At 53.8% G+C, this 20,251-nt stretch overlaps 3 protein-coding genes and 1 long non-coding RNA gene across 11 annotated transcripts in view; 2 read left to right on the top strand and 2 right to left on the bottom strand.

Moving 5' to 3' along the window:
• Positions 1–2,879, top strand: part of ZNF428 (zinc finger protein 428) — a 7,504-nt gene extending 4,625 nt beyond the window's left edge. Inside the window, exon 3 of the mRNA XM_025269229.3 lies at positions 2,199–2,879. Coding sequence (XP_025125014.2) covers positions 2,199–2,704 — 506 coding nt within the window. The 3' untranslated portion in view covers positions 2,705–2,879. The remainder of the gene's footprint in view (positions 1–2,198) is intronic.
• A 136-nt stretch (positions 2,880–3,015) lies between these two features.
• Positions 3,016–8,402, bottom strand: LOC123330262. 2 transcript variants are annotated; one of them, XR_006546049.2, is made up of 4 exons: positions 7,472–8,402; positions 6,735–6,814; positions 5,006–6,164; positions 3,016–3,540 (listed from the first exon to the last, which is right to left on the bottom strand). It is a non-coding gene; the product is annotated as an uncharacterized LOC123330262 (long non-coding RNA). The 2 variants fall into 2 exon arrangements; XR_006546048.2 differs by having other exon boundaries at positions 3,016–5,123; positions 6,073–6,164.
• A 497-nt stretch (positions 8,403–8,899) lies between these two features.
• Positions 8,900–12,297, bottom strand: ZNF576 (zinc finger protein 576). Of its 5 annotated transcripts, none has more exons than XM_044931343.2 (3): positions 12,159–12,297; positions 11,237–11,337; positions 8,900–9,625 (listed from the first exon to the last, which is right to left on the bottom strand). In XM_044931343.2, the coding sequence occupies exons 2-3, from the start codon at positions 11,319–11,321 to the stop codon at positions 9,198–9,200; spliced, it is 513 nt and encodes a 170-aa protein (XP_044787278.2). In that variant the 5' UTR covers positions 11,322–11,337; positions 12,159–12,297; the 3' UTR covers positions 8,900–9,197. The 5 variants fall into 5 exon arrangements, with proteins under 5 accessions (XP_044787278.2, XP_006052479.2, XP_006052478.2 ...); XM_006052417.4 differs by lacking the exon at positions 12,159–12,297 and adding an exon at positions 11,679–12,149; XM_006052416.4 differs by lacking the exon at positions 12,159–12,297 and adding an exon at positions 11,707–12,149.
• Positions 12,158–19,994, top strand: IRGQ (immunity related GTPase Q). 3 transcript variants are annotated; one of them, XM_025269227.3, is made up of 3 exons: positions 12,158–12,293; positions 12,798–13,329; positions 14,685–19,994. In XM_025269227.3, exons 2-3 carry the CDS (start codon positions 12,800–12,802, stop codon positions 16,021–16,023), a joined length of 1,869 nt encoding a protein of 622 aa, XP_025125012.2. In that variant the 5' UTR covers positions 12,158–12,293; positions 12,798–12,799; the 3' UTR covers positions 16,024–19,994. The 3 variants fall into 3 exon arrangements, with proteins under 3 accessions (XP_025125012.2, XP_006052489.3, XP_025125011.2); XM_006052427.4 differs by having other exon boundaries at positions 12,201–12,338; XM_025269226.3 differs by lacking the exon at positions 12,158–12,293 and adding an exon at positions 12,345–12,486.
• Positions 19,995–20,251: the final 257 nt, after the last annotated feature.

Raw genomic sequence — 20,251 nt, 5'->3', positions numbered from 1 at the left:
GGAGCCTGTGCTGGGTCCTGAAGGATGAGTAGAAGGTCGCCAGGCAGACAGAGTGGGGAACAGCGTTCCAGGCCCAGGGACCAGCCCACGCCAAGGCTCTTTACATGACAGAGAGAGAGCAGGACAGAGGCAGGAACCAGTAAGAGACAGGGAGCCACAGAGAGGCACAGACATTTATAACCTGGGCTTCCAAGCTGGGTGATGCTGGGGACCCAGCAGTGAGTCAGCCCAGGCCTGTCCGCTGATCAGTGGGGAAGAACTTCGGATGGGCACCTCCCTGAAGGTTCAGGACTAGGACAGCCAGAGAGCAGAAGTGACTGGCTGCCTGGGGTCAGGAGATCTGGGATACCCTCAGCAAAGAGGAAGGTCTTAAAGGCTAACAGGAGACATTCCCAGCACATGGGAAAGCCACAGAAAAGGCTGTCAAATTGAATGCCAGGCACAAGGGAAGTGTTCTAGATGCTCGGGGCACAGCCATGAATGAGACAAAGCCCCTCCTCTCGGGGACAGGCAGTAAACACGTAGCAGGAGTTGCATACAGTAAACTGAGGAGACGGATAAAGCTGAGTGAGGGGCGTAGGGAGTGCTCAGGAGGGACTGCCAGTCAGACTTTCTGACCAGGTGTTCACCGAGATGACGCCTGAGCAGAAGTGTGATGGAAGGGAGGGATCAAGCCCAGCTCCATCTGCAGAAAGGGAGGCGAAGGCCCTGAGGTGGGGTCTGGCCTGGGTGTTGAGGGATGTGAGGAATGTGGCTGGCCCAGTTGTAACGGGGTCCCCATACGCTGCTGGGGGAGACTAAGGCGGAGGGCCATGGACGAAGGGCTGAGCGGTCGCAGTCTTAGGAGATGTTCTTGGCAGGCTCAGGCCACCATTCCTAAAGCAGCCAGTATTTCCCACACTGCCACTGCTACCACAGGAGGGGCTCCCTCTGACGGGCTGGGGTCCACAGCCCCCGTAACAGCTGTTGGTGTCGCCCTTCCCTGTATATCCACTTTACACTTTTTACTTTATTTAAACGTAAATTTGTCCTAGGCATGTCCTTCATACCCATGAAATCACAGTAATACACCTATTCTTACAAATATTTTAACTCACTTTACTAGATGTTTTTTGTATACATATATATATATATATGTATGTGTATATAAAAGACATATATATATATTTATAAAGGGCTTCCTGGTGGCTCAGCAGTAAAGAGTCTGCCTGTAGTGCAGGAGATGTGGGTTCGATCCCTGGGTAGGGAAGATCCCCTGGAAAAGGGATAGGCTGCCTTCTCCAGTATTCTTGGGCTTCCCAGTGGCTCAGCGGTAAGGAATCTGCCTACAGTGCAGGAGATCTGATTCAATCCCTGGGTCAGGAAGATCCCCTGGAGAGGGCATGGCGACCTTCTCCAGTATTCTTGCCTAGAGAGCCCCATGGACAGAGGAGCCTGGCGGGCTACAGTCCACGGGGTTGCAAAGAGACAGACACAACTTAAGCAACTGAGTATGCACTCATGCATATATATTAATATAAAACCATGTATTTCAAAGTATGTATATATATGTGTTTTAATTTGCTGAAATATCTGCTCAAGTGTTTGCCTCCCTAAATAAGCTGTGCTAGGCCATCACCCACATTTAGCTTTCCCTTTTAGCTGTGTGACTGGAGGCCGGTGAGTCACCGCATCTCCATGCCTCGGTTTCCCCATTTGTCACTTAGGAATAATAACAGTAACTCTCTCAGGGTGGTTGTAAAGATTAGTTGAGTTAATATTTATAAAAAATAAGGTTCTTGGGAATACCCTGGTAGTATAGTGGTTAGGACTCAGTGCTTCCATCGCAGGGAGCATAGGTTCGATCCCTGGTTGAGGAACTAAGGTCCGGCATGCTGCACGGCATGGCCAAAAAAACCCCCAAAGTTCTTAAAATAGCAGTGGACACTATCACTGTTGCTTTTATTATTCCTATTTCTCCTACTTTGTTCTTTTTAACCCCCTAAGATGCAGTTCTTTAAAGATGTGCGTTTCCTTGACACACAGATTCCTAGCACTTCCTGCGTGCCGGGCTGTTCTGTGCGACGGGGGTTCGTCAGTGCAGAGAGCAGGGTTGGGCCCAGTACTGCAGTGAGTCTGCATGGGTCTCCTGGAGGGGACAGCCAGGCACAGCCCTCTGTCCTGTGACGCACTGTCTTCTTACCCACCACCCCCTGCAGGCCCCGAGCATTCCTCTGACTCCGAGTACACTCTCTCAGAGCCAGACTCAGAAGAGGAAGACGAGGAAGAAGAGGAGGAGGAGGAGACCACTGACGATCCTGAATATGACCCCGGCTACAAGGTGAAGCAGCGCCTGGGTGGGGGCCGTGGTGGTCCATCCCGCCGGGCCCCCCGTGCGGCCCAGCCTCCCGGCCCCCCAGCCCAGCCCTGCCAGCTCTGTGGCCGCTCACCCCTCGGGGAGGCCCCTCCGGGCACCCCACCTTGCCGGCTCTGCTGCCCTGCGGTAGCCCCCCAGGAAGCACCAGTCCCTGAAACGCGGGCCCTCGGCGAGGAAGAGGGGGGCGCGCCTCGGGCTGGGGAGGGCCGACCCACCGGGAGGGACGAGGAGGACGAGGAGGAGGAGGAGGAGGAGGGCACCTACCACTGCACCGAGTGCGAGGATTCCTTCGACAGCCTCGGCGAGCTGCACGGGCACTTCATGCTGCACGCCCGCGGGGAGGTGTAGGCAGAGCCCCACCCAGGGCGCCGGTAGAGGGGCGGGGGTGGGGGGGGGGGCGGGAGGGGTGGGAGGAGGGGGCTGAGGACACTGGGGTGGTCAAGGGGATGGGGTCCCTCCAATCTGTGTCGTCTTAGCAGTAGACATGTGAAGGCCAGAATAAAAGCCAAATTCTGTCGGTCCAGTGTGCCTTTGGGGTGTGTGTGTAAGCTCAAGTGTGTGAGGCGTGAGCCTGGGCATTTACCTCACCATCCCCGGGCTCCTTCTTGGGGAAACCTTAGGATCATTGTCACCACGATAATTAATGTTTACTAAGTGCATAGTTCAATGTGGTTTCTGTGTATTTAATCATAGACCCTATGATGTGCAGGCTCAGACACAAGAGGGTTTTGTTTCTCACTCACATGGTAGTCCAAGGTTGGCGAGTAACCTGCATATGGTGATTTGGGGATGCCCAGGCCATCCTTTTGTCATTCACATGGTCATGGCTGGATGTCCCTGGCTGGGGCTCTGTGGGTGGAAGAGGAGAAGCTCACATGCTTGCGGAGAAGCCCCAGCCTGGAAGGGGCACATACCGCTGCCACTTAGCGTTCTATGGCTGAGAGATGAATCACCTGACCGCAGCTCGCTGCAAGGGAGTGTGGGAAAGGCGGTCTCGCCAAGTGCCCAGAAAGCAGAAAACGTTTGTGGAAGACGGTGAGCACGCTCTGCCACTTCATCCAAGAACCTTCACAAAGAGGACTTTAATTATAATCATAGCTCTGCTTCCTGAGCGCTTCCGGAGTGCCAAACGCCAGTCCAAGAGCTTTATGTATTCAGTGTATTGACTCAGAAAAGTTGTGCATCTAGGAACACACAAAAATAGAACCTTAATTATAATTTCAGCTGCCGTTTCCCCAACACTTAACAGAGTGCTGCATTTTATTTGCATGAGATCATCAGGCCCTTAGAATAACTCTGCAAGGTAGGGACTGTGAGCCATTAATTCACTTAACAAATATCTTTTCAATTCTTGGCTGTGTGCTAAGCATTGAGAACACACCAGTGAATAAGATAAAATCCTTGTGTTCATGGAGCTTACCTGGAAGTGAGAAGGGGCCCCTGGTGGGGACAGATAGTAAACAAGAAATAGACGAGAAAGGTGTAACATGCTTGATGGTGCTAAGCACTGTGGAGGAGACTAGAGCAGAGCAGAGAACAGTTCTGAAAGAGAGTGCAGTTTTAAATAGTGGTGTCACCTCCCTGAGGTGAAGAGAGACCAGAGAAGGGGAGGGAGGGAGCCTGGCGCTGGGGTGGGAGGAGCCGTCTAGGTGAGGGCATGGGGCATCAAGGAGGCCAGAGTGGCTGGAGGGATGAGGTCAGAGTTGGGAGTAGAGGGCCAGCTCGTGACAGCCATGTGGAAACACCAGCTCTCGCTCTGAGACGGGAAATACTAATTCCCAGAAGCTTGGCATCAAAGCTTCTTTGAAAATAGAAGCTTAATTATAATAATAGCTACCATTTACTGTGTGCCAAGCTCTGTTCTAAGGCGCTTTACATGTGTTAACTCACAGAAGCTTGGCAACTAAGAACCCTCAAGAATAGAATCTGAATTACCATAATGGCTCACGGCTGACCAGACCCTGGGCTAAGCACTCTATAGGGATGTTCACATCGGATCCTTTATGAGGTAGGGACCGTTATTTATTCCCATTCATTCAACACTGATGTATTGAGCATGCAGGTGATACAGGTACTATTTGGGGAGCGGGGAACAGAGTGGTAAACACAATGAATAAAAATTTCTGCCTTTGTGGTGGTTATAACAGTGAAAACAGATACTTGAATATTTAAGCAAAATGTATAGAATGGGCATTTCCCTGATGGTCGAGTGGCTAAGACTGCACTCCCAACGCAGGGGGCCCAGTTTGAAGCCCTGGTCAGGGGACTAGATCCTACATGCTGCAACGGAAAGAACCTGAAAGCCACAACTAAAACTGAGTATGGCCAAAACAAACAACAAAAAAGGTATAGAATGTTAGCAGGTTATAAGTGCTGTGGAGGAAAAAAGAGAAGAGGAATGGGAGGCTTTTGTGTGTGTGAAGCAGTTTCAAATGAGGTAGTCAGGGAAGGCTTCACTGAGAAGGTGACATCAGAGGAGACCTAGATGGGGAGGAGCAGGCCCTGTGGCTGTGGGGACAGCAGGTGCAAAGGCCCTGCTTGGGATGCTTATGGCAGGGCACCTGGGGCGAGAGGCTGTTGCTGAGGAAGGCAGTGGGGAGACTGGTGGGAGCGTAGGGGCGGAGGGCCACTTCACATAGGGCGTAATACCGGCTTTGACTTTCTCTCCATGTCTGTCTTCGTAATCCTTAGAACTACAGGGGCCATGATCATGACATTTTGCAGCTGGGGCACAGGGAGGTTGAGGAATCTGCTAGAGGTCACATAGCTAGAAAGAAGCAGAAGCTAGGTTTGAATCCAGACAACTGGCTGCAGGGCACACATTCTTAGCCACTAAGCCACACACCAGAAATGGCTGTCCATAGCCATCATCTGACTTGCAGGAGTGCATTTGGTCTCCAGAGTTACTGAGGTTTTTAAAATCATGTTGGTCAACAACATTGAAAAACTGGGCAGATCTGGAACAGAAATGGAAGTTTCCAGCATCCCTGTGAGATTGATGGCTGCACTCACAATCCCACGGGGTGAAAGTTTGCTAGAGCTGAGTGGGGGTCACCTCCTATCAACGGGGCATTCCTTCCTGCATGCCCAGACCCCACCATCTGGCATCTGGACCCCTCATACCCTGCTTGTGTCACCAATTTGTGGTACCTGCTTGGCCCCAAAAGATAATTTATGTTTTGATGTCTGTTACAGGATTATGACCAAAGCATCTTTCAAAACCCCATACTGTTATCCTGGAAGCTCCGAATCTGACATTTATCTACTCTTTGAAACTTTCATAACCACTCTAGCTTAACATCAATGAGTCTCAGAATCATCAAAGCATTGGGTTGGCCAAAGAGTTCATTCACGTTTTTCCATAAGATGTTACGAGGGCTTCCCTGGTGGCTCAGTGTTAAAGAAAGAACCTCTGGAGAAGGAAATGGCAACCCACTCCAGTATTCTTGCCTGGAGAATCTCATAGACAGAGGAGCCTGTGGGGTCCCCAAAGAGTCAGACACAACTTAGCAACTAAACCACCACCACACAACCACCTCAGAATCTCAGTAGCTGAGCCAAGATGTTATGGAAAAATCCTAATGACCTTTTTGGCCAACTCAGTAGAAACTCACAGCTCATTAAAACAACAGATGGATTTTATTTCCTGGGGCAGCATGCCTCAGCCCTATTCTACCTTAAGACGGGGCTTTCTAAACACAGAAGTAGAGAATTACCCCTTCGTCAGCAAAAGTTCCTAAGGATCGTGAGAGACTGAGAATCAGGAGAACTGGTCTGCTGCCAGTGGAGTCCTTCAGTTCTTCAGAGCCTAGAGGAAATAGAGGCCAAGTGAGGAATTCCGGAGGACTCTGTACTGGGAGATGGTCACACAGGTACTAGAAAGCTAAGAGCACAAACTTAGGTTCAAAGTATGGTAACTGAGAAATTAGTGTCTGCAGGAAGCTCCCACATCTAGGACTGCGATGCAGAAAGAGAAGTACAATGGCCAGTGGGAACCACATGTGTGGCTGGTACAGGGATCAGTGACCCCATAGCTCCTGCTTAAACCCTAAGTGGGGCACAGCGCTCTGGCTGAGTGTGTGAGGAGATACTGGAGCTTGAACTGCTGCTGGAGGGGCTCCAGCAGGACCCCTTCTTCCCTCTTTGACCTTCTTTCTGCCCTTAGGTCTTATGGGATGAAGTTAAGGAAGCCAGCTCTCCAGGGAGTCTGGGAAGTACAGCTGCCAAAAGCCCAGGATGACAGAACAGCGTGGAAGGGTGGGCTGAGGCTGAGAGCAAAGTAAGCCAGTAGGCAGTCAAGGAGTTCTTTATGGAGCCGCCATGGTAAGCGCTATCCTAGGTGCTGAGGATGAAGCTGTGAGGAAGATGCAACACTCACCCTCAGGAGCTCGGATTCCAGAGGAAGGACACAGGTGATGATATAAACACAGGAGTTACAGTTCCAAGTGGTGAAGTGTGCTGGGAAGAAAGTGAATCAGGGCAAGGGTTGGAGGTGCTGTTGTAGCCAAGGAGGACCTCTCTGAGGTGGCAGGCATTGAGACCTGAGTAGCAAGGAGGCAGCCTGGCAAAGTTCTGGGTAAGATGAAGCAGAGAGTGCAGAGGCTCCGAGGCAGATGTCAGCCTGGCCAGTGTGCCTGGAGTGTAGGGAAGACGACAGCTCCATCCCTGGAGCTGAGACTGCTTTGGGGGCTGGGGCCTTGGCACTGTTGGGTTTTGTGGTCCTGGTTAAGGTCTTTCAATGTTACTTACAGGATGCCATTGGAGGGTGAGTCTTTTTTTTTCCGCTCCCAAACTACTACTCTTAGACCTGAGCATGCAGGCACTTTGCCCCAGGTCTGCACCTCAGAAAGTCTTTTTTTTTTTTTTCTTCTTATTTATTTATTTGACTGTGCTGGGTCTTAGCTGCAGCATGTGGGATCTAGTTCCACATTCAGGGATCAAACCCAGGCTCCCTGCATTGGGAGCATAGTCTTAGCCACTGGACCACCAGGGAAGTCCCCCATTGGAGGGTTTTTAATGAGTGATGTGAGCTGATTTCCATATACACAGGGGTGGTTTGTGGTAAACAGACTGGGAGGTGGGGGTGGGGGGAGCAGTAATAACAGGAGAACCTACCTCCTTCTGTCTTCTTGCTCTGCCACCATGGGGTCCCCTCTCCTGGTCCAAGATGGCTGGAGACCATGTCCACATTCCAGGTGGGAAGGTGGAGGAAAAGTAGGCTCCTTTCTGAAGCTTGAAGACTCTACCCAGGAATTTAGTCAGAACTGTATCATATGGCCACATCTAGCTGCAAGGAAATGTGGGAGATGCTGTCTTTGTAGCCAGCATATGCCTAGCTAAAAACTGGGAGATGGCTCAGTCTCTGTGGGCTTTCAAAATATCCCTCAGTTCAAACAGAGTCTGTGATTATTTTGTGCAAAGCATTGACCATTGTTTCTGGGGCAGAACAGGTAATGTGAGGGAGTAACACTGGCCCAGTGGAACTCAGCCCAGAATGGGACCTTTTCAGAGCTGAAAATAGGATCTTAATGGAATATCTCCCAGTGCTGGCCAAATACAACAGGAAACAGAAGGTATCTCTGTTTGACTCCAAACCAGTTCCCCTACAGGGCCAGCTGTAGCACCCCACCCCCCTGTGCCCTTCTGTTCTCTGGGAATTCCTGCTTGAAAGCCAGAGTTCTGTGCTTAGACAGTTTAATGTGGACCTTTTGTTTTTTAATCTTTCGACTACATTGTGAGGCATATGGGATCTTGGTTCCCCAACCAGGGATTGAAAACCCATGTCCCCTGCATTGAAAGTGCAGAGTCTTAACCACTGGGCCGCCAGGGAAGTCCCACGGATCTTTTGTTTTTAGATACTATTTCTGTTAGTTTATTCATGCCATGTCACCTACACATATAGAAAATAATCCATGACCAGAATGGTACATAAAATTATTTAAACAGTAAGTCAGCCGGAGAAGGCAATGGCACCCCACTCCAGTACTCTTGCCTGGAAAATCCCATGGACGGAGGAGCCTGGTGGGCTGCAGTCCATGGGGTCGCTAAGAGTTGGACACGACTGAGCAACTTCATTTTCACTTTTCACTTTCATGCACTGGAGAAGGAAATGGCAACCCACTCCAGTGTTCTTGCCTGGAGAATCCCAGGGACGGGGGCGCCTGGTGGGCTGCCCTCTATGGGGTCACACAGAGTTGGACACGACTGAAGTGACTTAGCAGCAGCAGCAGCATCTGGGGAGAAGGGGGGCAGAGCTGTCCAATGCCGTGGCCCCTCCTTGAGTGGGAAAGACTGGCAGGGGGGTGGGAAGAGACACTAGCTCAGATTGCAACCCCCACATGACTCAGTACAGACTCTGACTTTGCTGTCCCATCCCCAAAGGCCCAAGTCGCTCCATGTGTGGGACCTGTGCTGTGGTGGCGTTACAGGTGGGCAATGCCTCACTTTCCCTGTCCCCAGTCAGGCCCAAATCCAGTCACTCGGCTCCTACAGCCCCACAGCATCCATCTGGGATGAATTAAAGGTGGTTACACAATCTGCAGCTAGTTGCAATTTCAAACTATTTAATTGGGGATGAGGGAGATACAAATAACAGTTTTCCCTCTTTCCTGTTAATTTCTTTTTAAAACAATAGATCTCATTATTGTCTGATTTGACTGGTTTCCCTGAAGGCTTTTGTGTCCTCCAGAGACTGAAGCTCCAAATGAGCATCTTCTGGGTCCTGTTTATCAAGAGTCCTTTGCCTTTCCAGGGAGGAAAGTCCAAGGCTCCCATCCCATATCAGACGTGCATCCCACCAGCCACAGAGCTCCCATGGCCCTGGGGCGGGAGTAAGCTACTCTCAGAGCTCCCCGCGCGCGTGCCGGATATAGTGTTGGTGCAGCCCTGCTTCCTGGGCAAAGTCCTGACCACACTCGGTGCAGGCAAAGGGGCCAGGAAGGGTGCAGGCCTCGTGTGCCTGGCGATGCCGCCTCAGAGAAGCAGCCTGCCCGAAGGTCTTGCCACAGTCGGGACAGGGGAAGGTGGGCGGTGTGGTGATGGGTGCAGCCGGCTGGGAGGGCCTGGCCACTGGTCCGTGGCCTCGCTGGTGGGTGATCAGGGCCTTGGAGGAGGGGAAGGATCGGGCGCAGGTGAAGCAGATGAAGAGGACCCCCTGCAGCTTCTGGGCCACGAAGTCCGCTGGGTGCTCCCGCTTCATGTGGCGCTCCTGGAACTTGGAATCGGCGAAGGTGATGAGGCAGCGGGTGCACTGCAGGGCCCCCAGGTGGCCTGAGGACGTGGGGCAGAGGTTGGGAGAGGCCAGCAGGTGTGGCGAGGGCCTCTCCCAGCCCCAGAATCATGCCGACAACCAGCATGCAGGACTGGACTCACTCTGTGCCAGGTGCTATGCCAGGCCTGGACGGCAGCCTTACTGGACCTGTTTTGTGAATGAGCAGACCGAGGCTGCAAAAGGTTAGGCAACTTGCTGACTGTCATGAGGCTGGGAAGTGAAATGGTGGAGTTAGGGCTGGAACCCAGGCAGTCTGCCCTTCTGACAGCTGTATGATTAGGGCACAGCCTCTGGAGCCAGACTGCCTGGAACTGACTCCCCTGGCAAGTAAAAACTGTTTTCATCTGGAAAATGGGGTAATCACTATATTAGTATCCACCTCATAGGGTTGTTGGAAGGAATAAATGAATGAACTTATAAATAGTGTTTAGAATGGTGCTACACAATGGTTTGCAATCATTATTGTTGGGAAAGAAGAAACCCCACAGCCAGGGGCTGGCCTGGCACAGCTAGGCCTTGGCATTCTCCTGGCGAGCATAAACAGTTCCACAGAGCACTGTCAAACAAGGCCGTGCTGTGACTGGGGCGAATCAAGACCACGCCATGGTGCCGTTCTGAACACAGACAAAACGTGAACATTGTCTGGGCCATGAGAAATGGCCAGACAGCCCCTTGTCCTGGCTTACGTGAGTGCCTGCTGCTGCTTGGCCAGTCAGAGCTGGAGCGTTCCCTTGTTCCTCCCTCCTCCTAGGTCAGATTTATTAAGTGAGCCAGCCATCTAAGAACCCCTGCTTCCTGGCAGCCTCTATCCAGAGCAAAACCCTTCTTGAACCCTTCCCCAATGTACCTACCACAAGCCCAGATCCTATAATAAGTCCTTTCTTATGAGATGCCCCACAGTGTATGTGCTTCCTCAGCACGATGAGCAATAAGCCCGATTTGCTCAACTCCACGTGTGTTCCTGGTGGTCTCCAGCTAGAGTGCTGACACTGGCTTTCACTGTTATCAATACTTAACCTCTCTTTGCCTCAGTTCCCTCACTTCATATGAAAGTGATAATTATCAGTTTCATAGAGTCTGTTAGGAGGACAGACTGAGACAAGTGTTAAAATCTTAGAATGCACCTAACACATAATAAGCATTCAGTAGAAGCTGTTGCTGTTCTCTGTCAAATTGGCTATCTTCATTAATATTAAGCTTTCCCCTTTTCTGCCATTAATCCTCATACCAGCCAGCCCTGTGAGGTGAGGAGTGGCCACCCCTTTTGACAGACAGGGAAACTGAGGTCCAAGGCACACTGAAAGTCTGGGGCAGGGTTGGGACTGGGGCTCACTGCTCTTCCCAGTCATTTCTCCCACCCCAAGCCTCTCTGGATGCCACTCTGCCTCTGAAGTGCATCCCTTTCATATTTATGTGGACAGAGCAGAGAGCTCTGCTCCTTGTTACCTCTGAGGGTAACAAGGGTCGGGGTCCTGAGAGGCCAGATCAGGGACCATTAACAGTTCCTTCCTAACGAGTAAGTCCCCACAATGCTTTGAACACTGAGATGCTATAGAAATCCTTTTAGCATCACAGCTGCTGCAACCCACCCTCTGGTCAGCAGTACTCACAGATGTCACCTCCCGGACTTCGGGAACTTCTCTTCTTGGACGAATCCTGCTGCTCCATGGTCTGTTTGGAGTGCCGGTCCTCCATGGTGACTGGGACCCCTCTGGTCAAGAGAGGAGCACGCATGGCAGAATAGTAAATCAAGTGAAGTCGCTTATCTATAGCCAAATTTAGAGGGCCCGCTAATCCTGTGATCTTTGACAGGCTTACTTTGCCAGTCTTTGACTTCCATGACATAACATCTCTTTGAATTCTAACCTGACAGCTCTCACTAGAGAATTCAACCTTCCAAAAGATTCAACTCCTCAGCTTTGTGACTTCTCTTAGCGCCTTCTCACTTGCGTGAGACCTCTGACCTATGCCTGCTACATCAAACTAACTCCTTGAACACAGAGCCAGGGACCCCTGATCTTTGGACACCAGCCTCATCCCCTTCTCTCCCACCTGTCTTGAGGCAGGTAGTGGTACCCACTCTTTAGCCCGCCTCCTCCCGGGAGACATCTTTCTCTGACATCCCGAAACTCATTCCATCCTGAGACCCCGCTCCCCACGCGCGCTTTCAGCCGTTGTGACCCGCTGCCCCCAAGCACTGCCCTCGGCTCCCTCCCGAGGCCAGTAGCCCAGGTCTCTGCTTTTCTCCAAGACAGCAGAGGGGCTGCCTTTCGTTGCGCCTGTCAGTTGCTCGTCACAGCGCCGTCACCCGAAGGGAAACGGGGTAGGGCCCACCGAGTCTCAAAGTCCCGAGGCTTTCCACGGCCTTTCGCCTGATGAGCCTTTCGAAGCCCGGATCTTGGACTGCCATCCGACTGCAATGATGCAGTCCCACCAAGTCGGTCCTCAAAATAATGCGAGGGGTCCTTCCCTGCACTGGGGTGCGTAATGATGACGTTGCAAGCAACGCTTGCCTGACAGACCGGTGCTTACTGCGCAAGCGTGTTAGGCGCTTCTGGCGCGCACGCGCTTTGGCTCCCTCATTGTTCTAGGACCTGCGACCGCTGAGAGAGGGGGAGCGCCCATCGGTCGTTCTGCGCAGGCGCCGCACAGGGCCGTCTCCCCGAGGTCAGGCTTTCAAGACACACCTCCTCCTAAAGGGAATGACGTCAGGTTAGAACCCCTGGAAAGCGTCTGGACGTCCCCGAATCCCGGCGCTCTAGCCTCTTAGGCCTCCGTCCCCGGACCCCAGAGCGGGGGCTTCTCAGGGGCAGACCAGCTGCTACCAACTGCGCCGTCCCTTGTGCTGGCTGTTGGCTCGGTTTGTGATTTGGAAGGGAGGAGTGAGGGGTTAAAAACATCTGTATCCCAGAGGGGGTTGGGAGCTGGAGGCCAATTTCTGAGTTTTTGAAGCGGAAAAGGAAAGCCATCCAGAAGGAGAGCGGACGGGACTCCCGGGTCCCTGGGGAATAGAGGCTGAGCGCCAGATTTCTGGCTGCCTGGGAGTGGTACCCGAGAACGAAAGAAAGGGACGGAATAATCGGCTGAAATGTGAGACCGAAGTAGGGAAGCTAGAAAAGAATAAGGTTGGGTGCTCCGTGACCCAGGTCTTCCTCTCTCCTTGCTTCCCAGCTATGCCTCCGCCGCGAGGTGACGTGACCGTCTTATTCCTGGGGCCTCCGGGCTCCGGAAAATCTGCGCTGATTGCAGCGCTGTGCGACAGAGATGTGGAGACGGTCGAGATCCCCGACGGCCGGCCGGATTCCGGGCTCCCCAGCCTGCGAGCTGCAGGCCCAGGCCTTTTCCTGGGCGAGCTGAGCTGCCCACCCGCAGAGCCGGGACCCTGGGCGGCGGAGGCCAACGTGCTGGTACTGGTGGTGCCAGGCCCGGAGGGCAATGAGGAGCCCTTGGCCCCGGCGCTGGGGGAGGCAGCACGGGCCGCCCTGGCCCGAGGGACCCCGCTGCTGGCTGTGCGGAATCTCCGACCCGAGGAGTCACAGAATGAAGCCCAGGCCCGGGATCAGACCGCGGCCCTGCTGGACAGCGCCGGGTTGGGCGCCGCGGCTCTCTTCCTGCCACGGACCGACTGCCTCAGCACCGACGGCTGCGAGGAGCTGGAGCGCCTGCGAGCGGCGCTGCGGAGCCAGGCCGAGGCGCTGCAGAGGTAAGCGCAGAGCTTCTGGGAGGGTGGAAGAGGCTGGAGCTTTATTTACTCTATGCCTCCACCCTAAGGTGTTCTTTGAGTCAGCCCGCAGCTTGGGACCAACCTTAAAGCGATATCTGCTGAAAGCCCTGCTCCAGATCCTGCCCTTGAGTGCAGGTCATGAGCTCCACGAAGCCCCACCTCAAGCTAGCGCTCTGTGCTTTTGTCATCTAGCCCCCATCCAAGGATCAGCTGGAAGTCCCAACCTGTCATCCAGCCTGCTCCTGCTAGCACTCTGAGGTCAAAAGTCCCGCTACCCTGCCAGAATTCTGGGAGGGGCCCGGACCTAAAGCCCAAACACTGCCCCCAAGCCAAGGTGTGAAGGAGGGCTGCATCCAAACGTGATCCCCGTGAAATTTGTACCCGAAGACTCCACTCTCCAGTCTTCACTTTCCTCCTCACCATCTGCTTGGTTCTCAAGGGATCGCAGTCTCCGGAGAGCCACACCCTCAGTGAGCTTTGTCTCTTAGGGGGCCCTCCCCCATTTCGTTTCTCTAATCCCCTCCCTTTTCTTTCTGTACCCACCCGCTGGCTATCTCCTGTCTTTTCTCTCCTCCCCCCTCCCCCCGCCCCACCCTAAGCGGCCTGGTCTCCTTTTGTAGAGGTTGAAAGAGCCTCGGGGAGGGGCAGCAGCTCCAAGCCCACCACCCTTCTTTTTTCCTTAGCCCCACGCCCTTGCTAAGGCCCCACTATTAAATGAGGCTTCTCCCCTCATTGGACTTTACACTCCTGCCAACACCTCTGTTCAAGAAAGAGCGCCCTTGGTGACCTTGCCCACCTAGAGCATTTAGTCCACGATTTTCTTTTAGTCCCTCAATCCATTCGGGATTCTTTTGCCCTAAGGCTCACTCTCTGTGAGTTTTGCCCCACTCAGCATGGCCTTTTCTTAATCCTGCAGGTCCTTTGGAAAGCCCAGCTCCCAAAGAGTGTAACCCCCGGGGAGACTTAGCCGGTTCCCCATTTTCAGCTCTGTTGGAAGCCAGATTTCAACCCAGCAGTCCCTCCCTTACTTTAGGCAATGATGGAGACCTGGGTTCCGTCCCTGGGTTGGAAAATCCCCTGGAGAAGGAAATGGCAACCCACTCCAGTATTCTTGCCTGGAAAATTCCATGGACGAAGGAGGCTGGTAGGCTACAGTCCATGGAATCGCAGAGTCCACACGACTTAGCCACTTTACTTTCCTTCCTAGCATCGGTGCCGTTAATCTGGCCCCTCCCTTTCAAACTCCACCTTGTCATTTTAGTCTGGTCGGACCCCCTAGGCTAGCTCTCCAGCCCCTCTTCTGCCCTTGACCCTATCCCTCCCTGTCCCCGCAGGCTCCTTCCACCAGCTCAGGATGGCTTCGAGGTATTGGGCGCTGCAGAGTTGGAGGCTGTGCGGGAGGCCTTTGAGACTGGGGGCCTGGAGGCGGCCCTGTCGTGGGTTCGGGCCGGCCTGGAGCGACTGGGCAGCGCACGCCTGGACCTGGCCGTGGCCGGTAGGGCTGACGTGGGCCTTGTGTTGGACGTGCTCCTCGGGTTAGATCCTGAAGATCCGGGTGCAGTGCCTGCTGCAGCGCCTGCGGGGCCCACGCCCTACCCGACCCCAGAGCGCCCCAACGTGGTGCTCTGGAGCGTGCCTCTGAGCTCCGCGGACACCACCGTCGCCCCGTACCCGACCACCCACTACGACGCTCTCATCCTCGTCACCCCTGGGGCACCCACTGAGAAGGACTGGGCCCAGGTCCGGCCCTTGGTGCTACCGGATACACCATTGGTCTGTGTGCGAACAGATGGCGAGGGCGAGGACCCAGAGTCTCTGGAAGAAGAGGAAAAGGCAGAGAAGTCTGGCAGCGAGAGCTTAGAGAACGCAGACGGAGAGGGGTTTGAGAATGCCCGCAGTGATGGAAAGGAGAACCGCGGCCCCAGATTGCAAAAGGGAGGCGGTGGGGAAGGTTCAGAGGAAGCAGGCACGGAGAGTTTGCAGCCAGTGGGCGTCAGCACGAAGAAATCCGGCAGCGGGGACTCGGAGCGCGCGGCTGCCCTGAGCCCCGAGGACGAAACCTGGGAGGTGCTAGAGGAGGCGCCGCCGCCCGTGTTCCCGCTGAGGCCGGGCGGGCTCCCGGGGCTGTGCGAGTGGCTGCGGCGCGCGCTCCCCGCGGCCCAGGCGGGGGCGCTGCTGCTCGCGCTGCCGCCCGCATCTCCCCGCGCGGCCCGGACCAAGGCTGCTGCGCTGCGGGCCGGGGCGTGGCGGCCGGCCCTGCTGGCTAGCCTGGCGGCGGCGGCGGCCCCAGTCCCAGGTCTGGGCTGGGCGTGCGACGTGGCGCTCCTGCGGGGTCAGCTAGCAGAGTGGCGGCGGGCGCTGGGGCTCGAACCCGCGGCGCTGGCCCGACGCGAGCGCGCGCTGGGCCTGGCTCCCGGGGAGTTGGCCAAGCGGACGCGCTTCCCGGGCCCGGTGACGCGAGCCGAAGTGGAGGCGAGGCTGGGCTCGTGGGCAGGCGAGGGCACCGCCGGGGGCGCGGCGCTGGGCGCGCTCTCTTTCCTGTGGCCGGCGGGCGGCGCTGCGGCCACCGGGGGCCTGGGCTACCGCGCGGCGCACGGCGTCCTGCTGCAGGCGCTGGACGAGATGCGCGCGGACGCCGAGGCAGTGCTGGCGCCGCAGGTGCCTGCGCAGTGAGAGCTGAGCTGAGGGCCGGGGCTTCCGGGTGTGCCCTGGGCCCCAGCTGCCTGGCTCTGCCAGGGCCGGAGGACTCAAGACCCGGTGAGAGGGAGAGGGCACGGGGTCCAGACTCTAGCATGGGATGTCTGGGCTTGAGATATCGCAGAGGGAGGGGTCCGCCAGTCAGAATCCTGGGTGCTTGAAGGGAATGAGGGCTCTGACTAGGGGTTGGAGTCTGGTCACCAGGATTCCTGGGTCCTGAAGGGAAATAGAGTTCTGAGGACGGGACTCCTGATTTCTCTGGGGACCATCAAACTACGGAACTCCTCAAAGGAGTTCAGGGTTTGGACTCCTGGAAGGGGGCTATCTTGGTCTCTCAAGAGTAGAAACTAGATCTAATAGGTGTCTAGTCCCCCTGCGGAGGAGGAGGTGGACGCCCTGATTGCTGATGAAGGCGGTCTCCTTCACACTAGGGATTCTGACATGGAGGAGGGGTGGTCTGGGTTCCCCAGGGAGCTGAAATCTTGGGCTTCTGAGCCACAAAGGTATATAAGATCTAGGTTTCCGGGGGTGGGGGAAGGACGGTTCTCTGGACTCTCAGAATGCCTGGCTCCCCAGAGGGCTGAGGTCTTTGCTTTCTAATTCATGGGTGGTGGAAGGTATCCATGTAGAGGAGGGAATCGGGTGCTGTGTGAGAGAGCTGGAGACCCTGTGGTCTTGGGAAACGGAGGGGTGTAATATTTGCCCCTCCAGAAGTTTGGGGGCGCAGATTTCTTTCCCCACTGTTGGGAGGAGGATGGTACCACAAAACACGAGAGGAAGCAAGAGTGTTCTGGGCATGGTTGGGCTGGGGAGTAGCCAGAGACCAGGAATGAGGCTTTCTGACTGTGGAAGGGTGGGAACCCATCCCTCAGAGGGAACTCCCCAGAATCCCTAATGGATTTGGATTCTGGTGGCTCCCCTCCTCTGAGTTTGACTGGAAGGGGATGTGACTGACCCCATTTTCAGGTGCTGGGCAATTATGGGGCTCTCTGGGGACTATCCCGCTCTCCCTTAGGGGTTTCTATCATTCTTGGGTCTTGGTTTCTTCTGTCATTAAGCCTGAACCATTTCTGGCCTTGCTATTTTGTATACCCGCCTTTTAGGAAACACAGCCGTACTGCTGGACTAATCCAAACACTTCCGTGTGGCTACCTCAGGTGTCCCCAAGAGAGACACAGAGAAGGCCTCAGTGAGCCAGGGGCCCACAGAACAGCCGGGCAGGTGTTCCAGCCCATGGGAATGTGTTGCAGGGAGGCAAAGGCAGAAACCACAGTGCCTGGGATGTTCTAGGCTGCCAGCTACCAGTAGAGGAGAAGCGACAAGTCACAGAACTCTTTAATGCCAAAAAGAGAGAATGGGGCGGGGTGGTGGTTGGGGGGGTGGGGGGGAGCACAGCTGAGAGGCCATCCAGCAGAATCTCTGTTACGTTAGATGGGGAAAGCAAAGCACAGAGAGGGCAGGCTCTAGGCCCAACAGCACACGGCAAGGTTCCTCCCTGCCTCTTTTCATTTCCTGCCCCCTCTCATCCTCATCTTCCTTCTGATGCTTGAGTGGGCCACCTGGGGTCATGCCTCAGGACCTTTATAGTTTCCGTTATTTCTGCCCAGAATGCTCTGCTCCCAGATCTACTTGCCAATCAGATCTCAGCACAAATGTCCCCTCAAGAGGGACCTTTCCTGACCATTATAACCGAAGTAGCTCACATCCAACCCTTATTATTCATCTCCACTGAGGTTTTTTTTCTTTTCCTTGCAGCAATTATGATTTTAGAAAATTATTTATTTACCTGTGTATTGGCTGTTATCCCCATGCGGTACCCTCAGCCCCTCAAATAGCGCCTGACATACAGAAGGGGCTTAGTAAATATTTAATTCATTCATCAGTGGCAGAACTAGGGCTGGGATTTAGGTCGTCAGCCTCTTGCCCCGAGACAGGGAAAAGGTGGGAGATGGAGGAGAAACAAGCATCTCCTAGGAGAGGAGACACCTGTCAGAGGTCAGGGGGCCCGGGCAGCCAGCACGGCTTTGCCATGTCACTCTGGGTGACCTGAGCCAGTGCCTTGTGTTCCCATCCGTGAAAGGAAAGGGCTGGAGAATGAGCATAAACACTTGCGAGACCCTATTTCCTTTGACAGCTGAAGACAAGCGTAACCAGTCTGAGGGGCAGGTAGCTAAGGGGTGGTACCCCCAGGTCTAACTAGAATTCTCACCACTGGCACAATTTGTCCCATCGAAGTTGAGGTAGCCCAGATAGGGGGAAAGCACTTTGCACTATACTGAATGGCTCCAGGCACTGTCCTCAAAGCTCTTTCAGCCTTAGGAAAATGTTCCTCATCCATCTCTATGATACCCAGCACAACACTGTCTCCCCACCTCAACTGTGGTTCAAGCCTCTGCATCAAGCCTGCATGCCATGGGCAGAAGCAGGAACACACAGAACAGCCAGTCCAGTAGAAACAGAACATCAGCCACATGTTTCATCACTCAGTTGTCTGACTCTGCAACCCCAGGGACTGCGGCCAACCAGACCCCTCTGTCCATGGAATTTTCCAGACAAGAATACTGGAGTGGGTCTCCATTTCCTTCTCCAGGGGATCTTCCCGACCCAGGGATCGAACCTGCGTCTCATGCATTGGCAGGTAGATTCTTGGCCCCTAAGCCACCTGGGAAGCTCATGAGCCACACAGGTAGCTTCAAGTATTCTAGTAGCCACATTGAAAAAGGAAAAGGGAACAGATACAGATGACACCAATTCTAACGTCTCACGTCAATATATCCAAAATATTATTTCAACATGTAATCAATATAGGAAAACACTTTTTTATGCTACGTCTTTGAAATCTGGTGTGTATTTCTGTTGCACATCTCAATTCAGATCAGAAATACTCGACCTCTATTTAGATTTCATGAAACTTACATTTGAAGAAGTCGATTCCTATACCCACGCTGTCCCAGTGATGTTGAATAGTTTTCCAATAATGAAGATGAGAAGCATTTTCTAAATTAATGAGAAGTAAGTTGCAGGTAAACTTTTCCCCCGTTGCACCACAAACATGGTGAGTAGACACAGCACTGGAGAAAAAAAACAACAACCTTAGTATCACCAGGAATTCTGTCTGCATTGCCCAAGGGCCAGACAGCCCTTTGACTATAAGGGTGGCCTTTTGCAAGTGAGTCATCAAGTGGAATCTACCCGCAGGGTTGTCCTGAGCATTCCATGTAGACATGTTTGTATCCTGTTCTCTCTTGTGTACAGTAATAGACTTGCAGCCCCTCCTGGAAGCCCTCAAACATTAGTCTCATTCCTGTGCCTTTGCTCAGGGTGCCCACCTCTCTTACACCATCTCTGACTTGGCCCTGTCTGACATCTCTACCCTATGCTTCTCTGCCCTCCCGCCAAGAGGACTCCTGCCTGAGATTGACTCTGAGAAAGCAAGACCCAGTTTTGTTTTCTTGTGTCACTGTCCCTCGTAGAGTGTGCTGATTGTGTTTAAGTAGTTGTATTTTGGCACCCTTGGGGGTCAACGACTGTCTTTTGGGAGTGGTTGCCTTTTAAATCATGACTTTTAAAGGGATTGAACTTTAGGCTCTGGAAGCAGTAAGCTGCCAGCGAGGCATCGGTCTCTGGGCGCATCCAAACAGAAAAGACTGAAGACTCACTTGTGGAGGGACAACTGGCTGCCTTCAGGGTGAGCCTACATGGCATCTGCAGGCTGGACGGCCCTTGAAGGCAGAAATTCTAGGAAACCTATGATGAATCTTGGTGTTGCCATCGCCAGAAGCAGAGGAGGAACAGAGCCTCATCAACTTAGATGAATTTCCTACTTGTCTGGATAATGATAGACTTGTGTCCATTGAGATGAGGAGCCATGAAGCCGGGAGACTCAAGGGTGGGTTGACCTGTGTGTGGTGCTTTTTGGAGGAGTGAATAAAAAAGTAGAAATTCCATTGTGTGTCTGTTCATTGCTGGTTTCAGAGGAGGGGGAAGATGCTTGGGATTCTGACTGTCAACTGGAAGCCTAGACCCCTGTGTCTGATGGAGGAGGGGTCCAACAGTGAGGCCTCCTGGGTCCCTGGAGAGGAGGGATGGTGAGGATGTGTGCAGGACAGAATTCCCTGGGCTGCAGTCCAGTGACTTTAAGAGTTTTGCCACCCTGGAGGAGGTGGGGTGGCCTAATAATTGTTTAACCTTGGGGGCTGTGATA

Source organism: Bubalus bubalis, chromosome 18, assembly GCF_019923935.1.
Source record: "Bubalus bubalis isolate 160015118507 breed Murrah chromosome 18, NDDB_SH_1, whole genome shotgun sequence".
Taxonomy (NCBI): Eukaryota; Metazoa; Chordata; class Mammalia; order Artiodactyla; family Bovidae; genus Bubalus; species Bubalus bubalis.
The sequence above is the reverse complement of the archived record's forward strand: the minus strand, read 5'-3'. Positions and strand labels throughout refer to the sequence as shown.

Bases quoted from the DNA above. Each gene is read 5' to 3' on its own strand.
- ZNF576 (XM_006052415.3), bottom strand. From the start codon at position 11,471: ATGTCATGGAAGTCAAAGACTGGCAAAGTAAGCCTGTCAAAGATCACA. The intron at 9,626-11,236 runs GTGAGTACTGCT...CCACGTCCTCAG, and splicing joins AAGTCCGGGAGGTGACATCT to GCCACCTGGGGGCCCTGCAG.
- IRGQ (XM_006052427.4), top strand. The intron at 13,330-14,684 runs GTAAGCGCAGAG...CTGTCCCCGCAG, and splicing joins CAGGCCGAGGCGCTGCAGAG to GCTCCTTCCACCAGCTCAGG.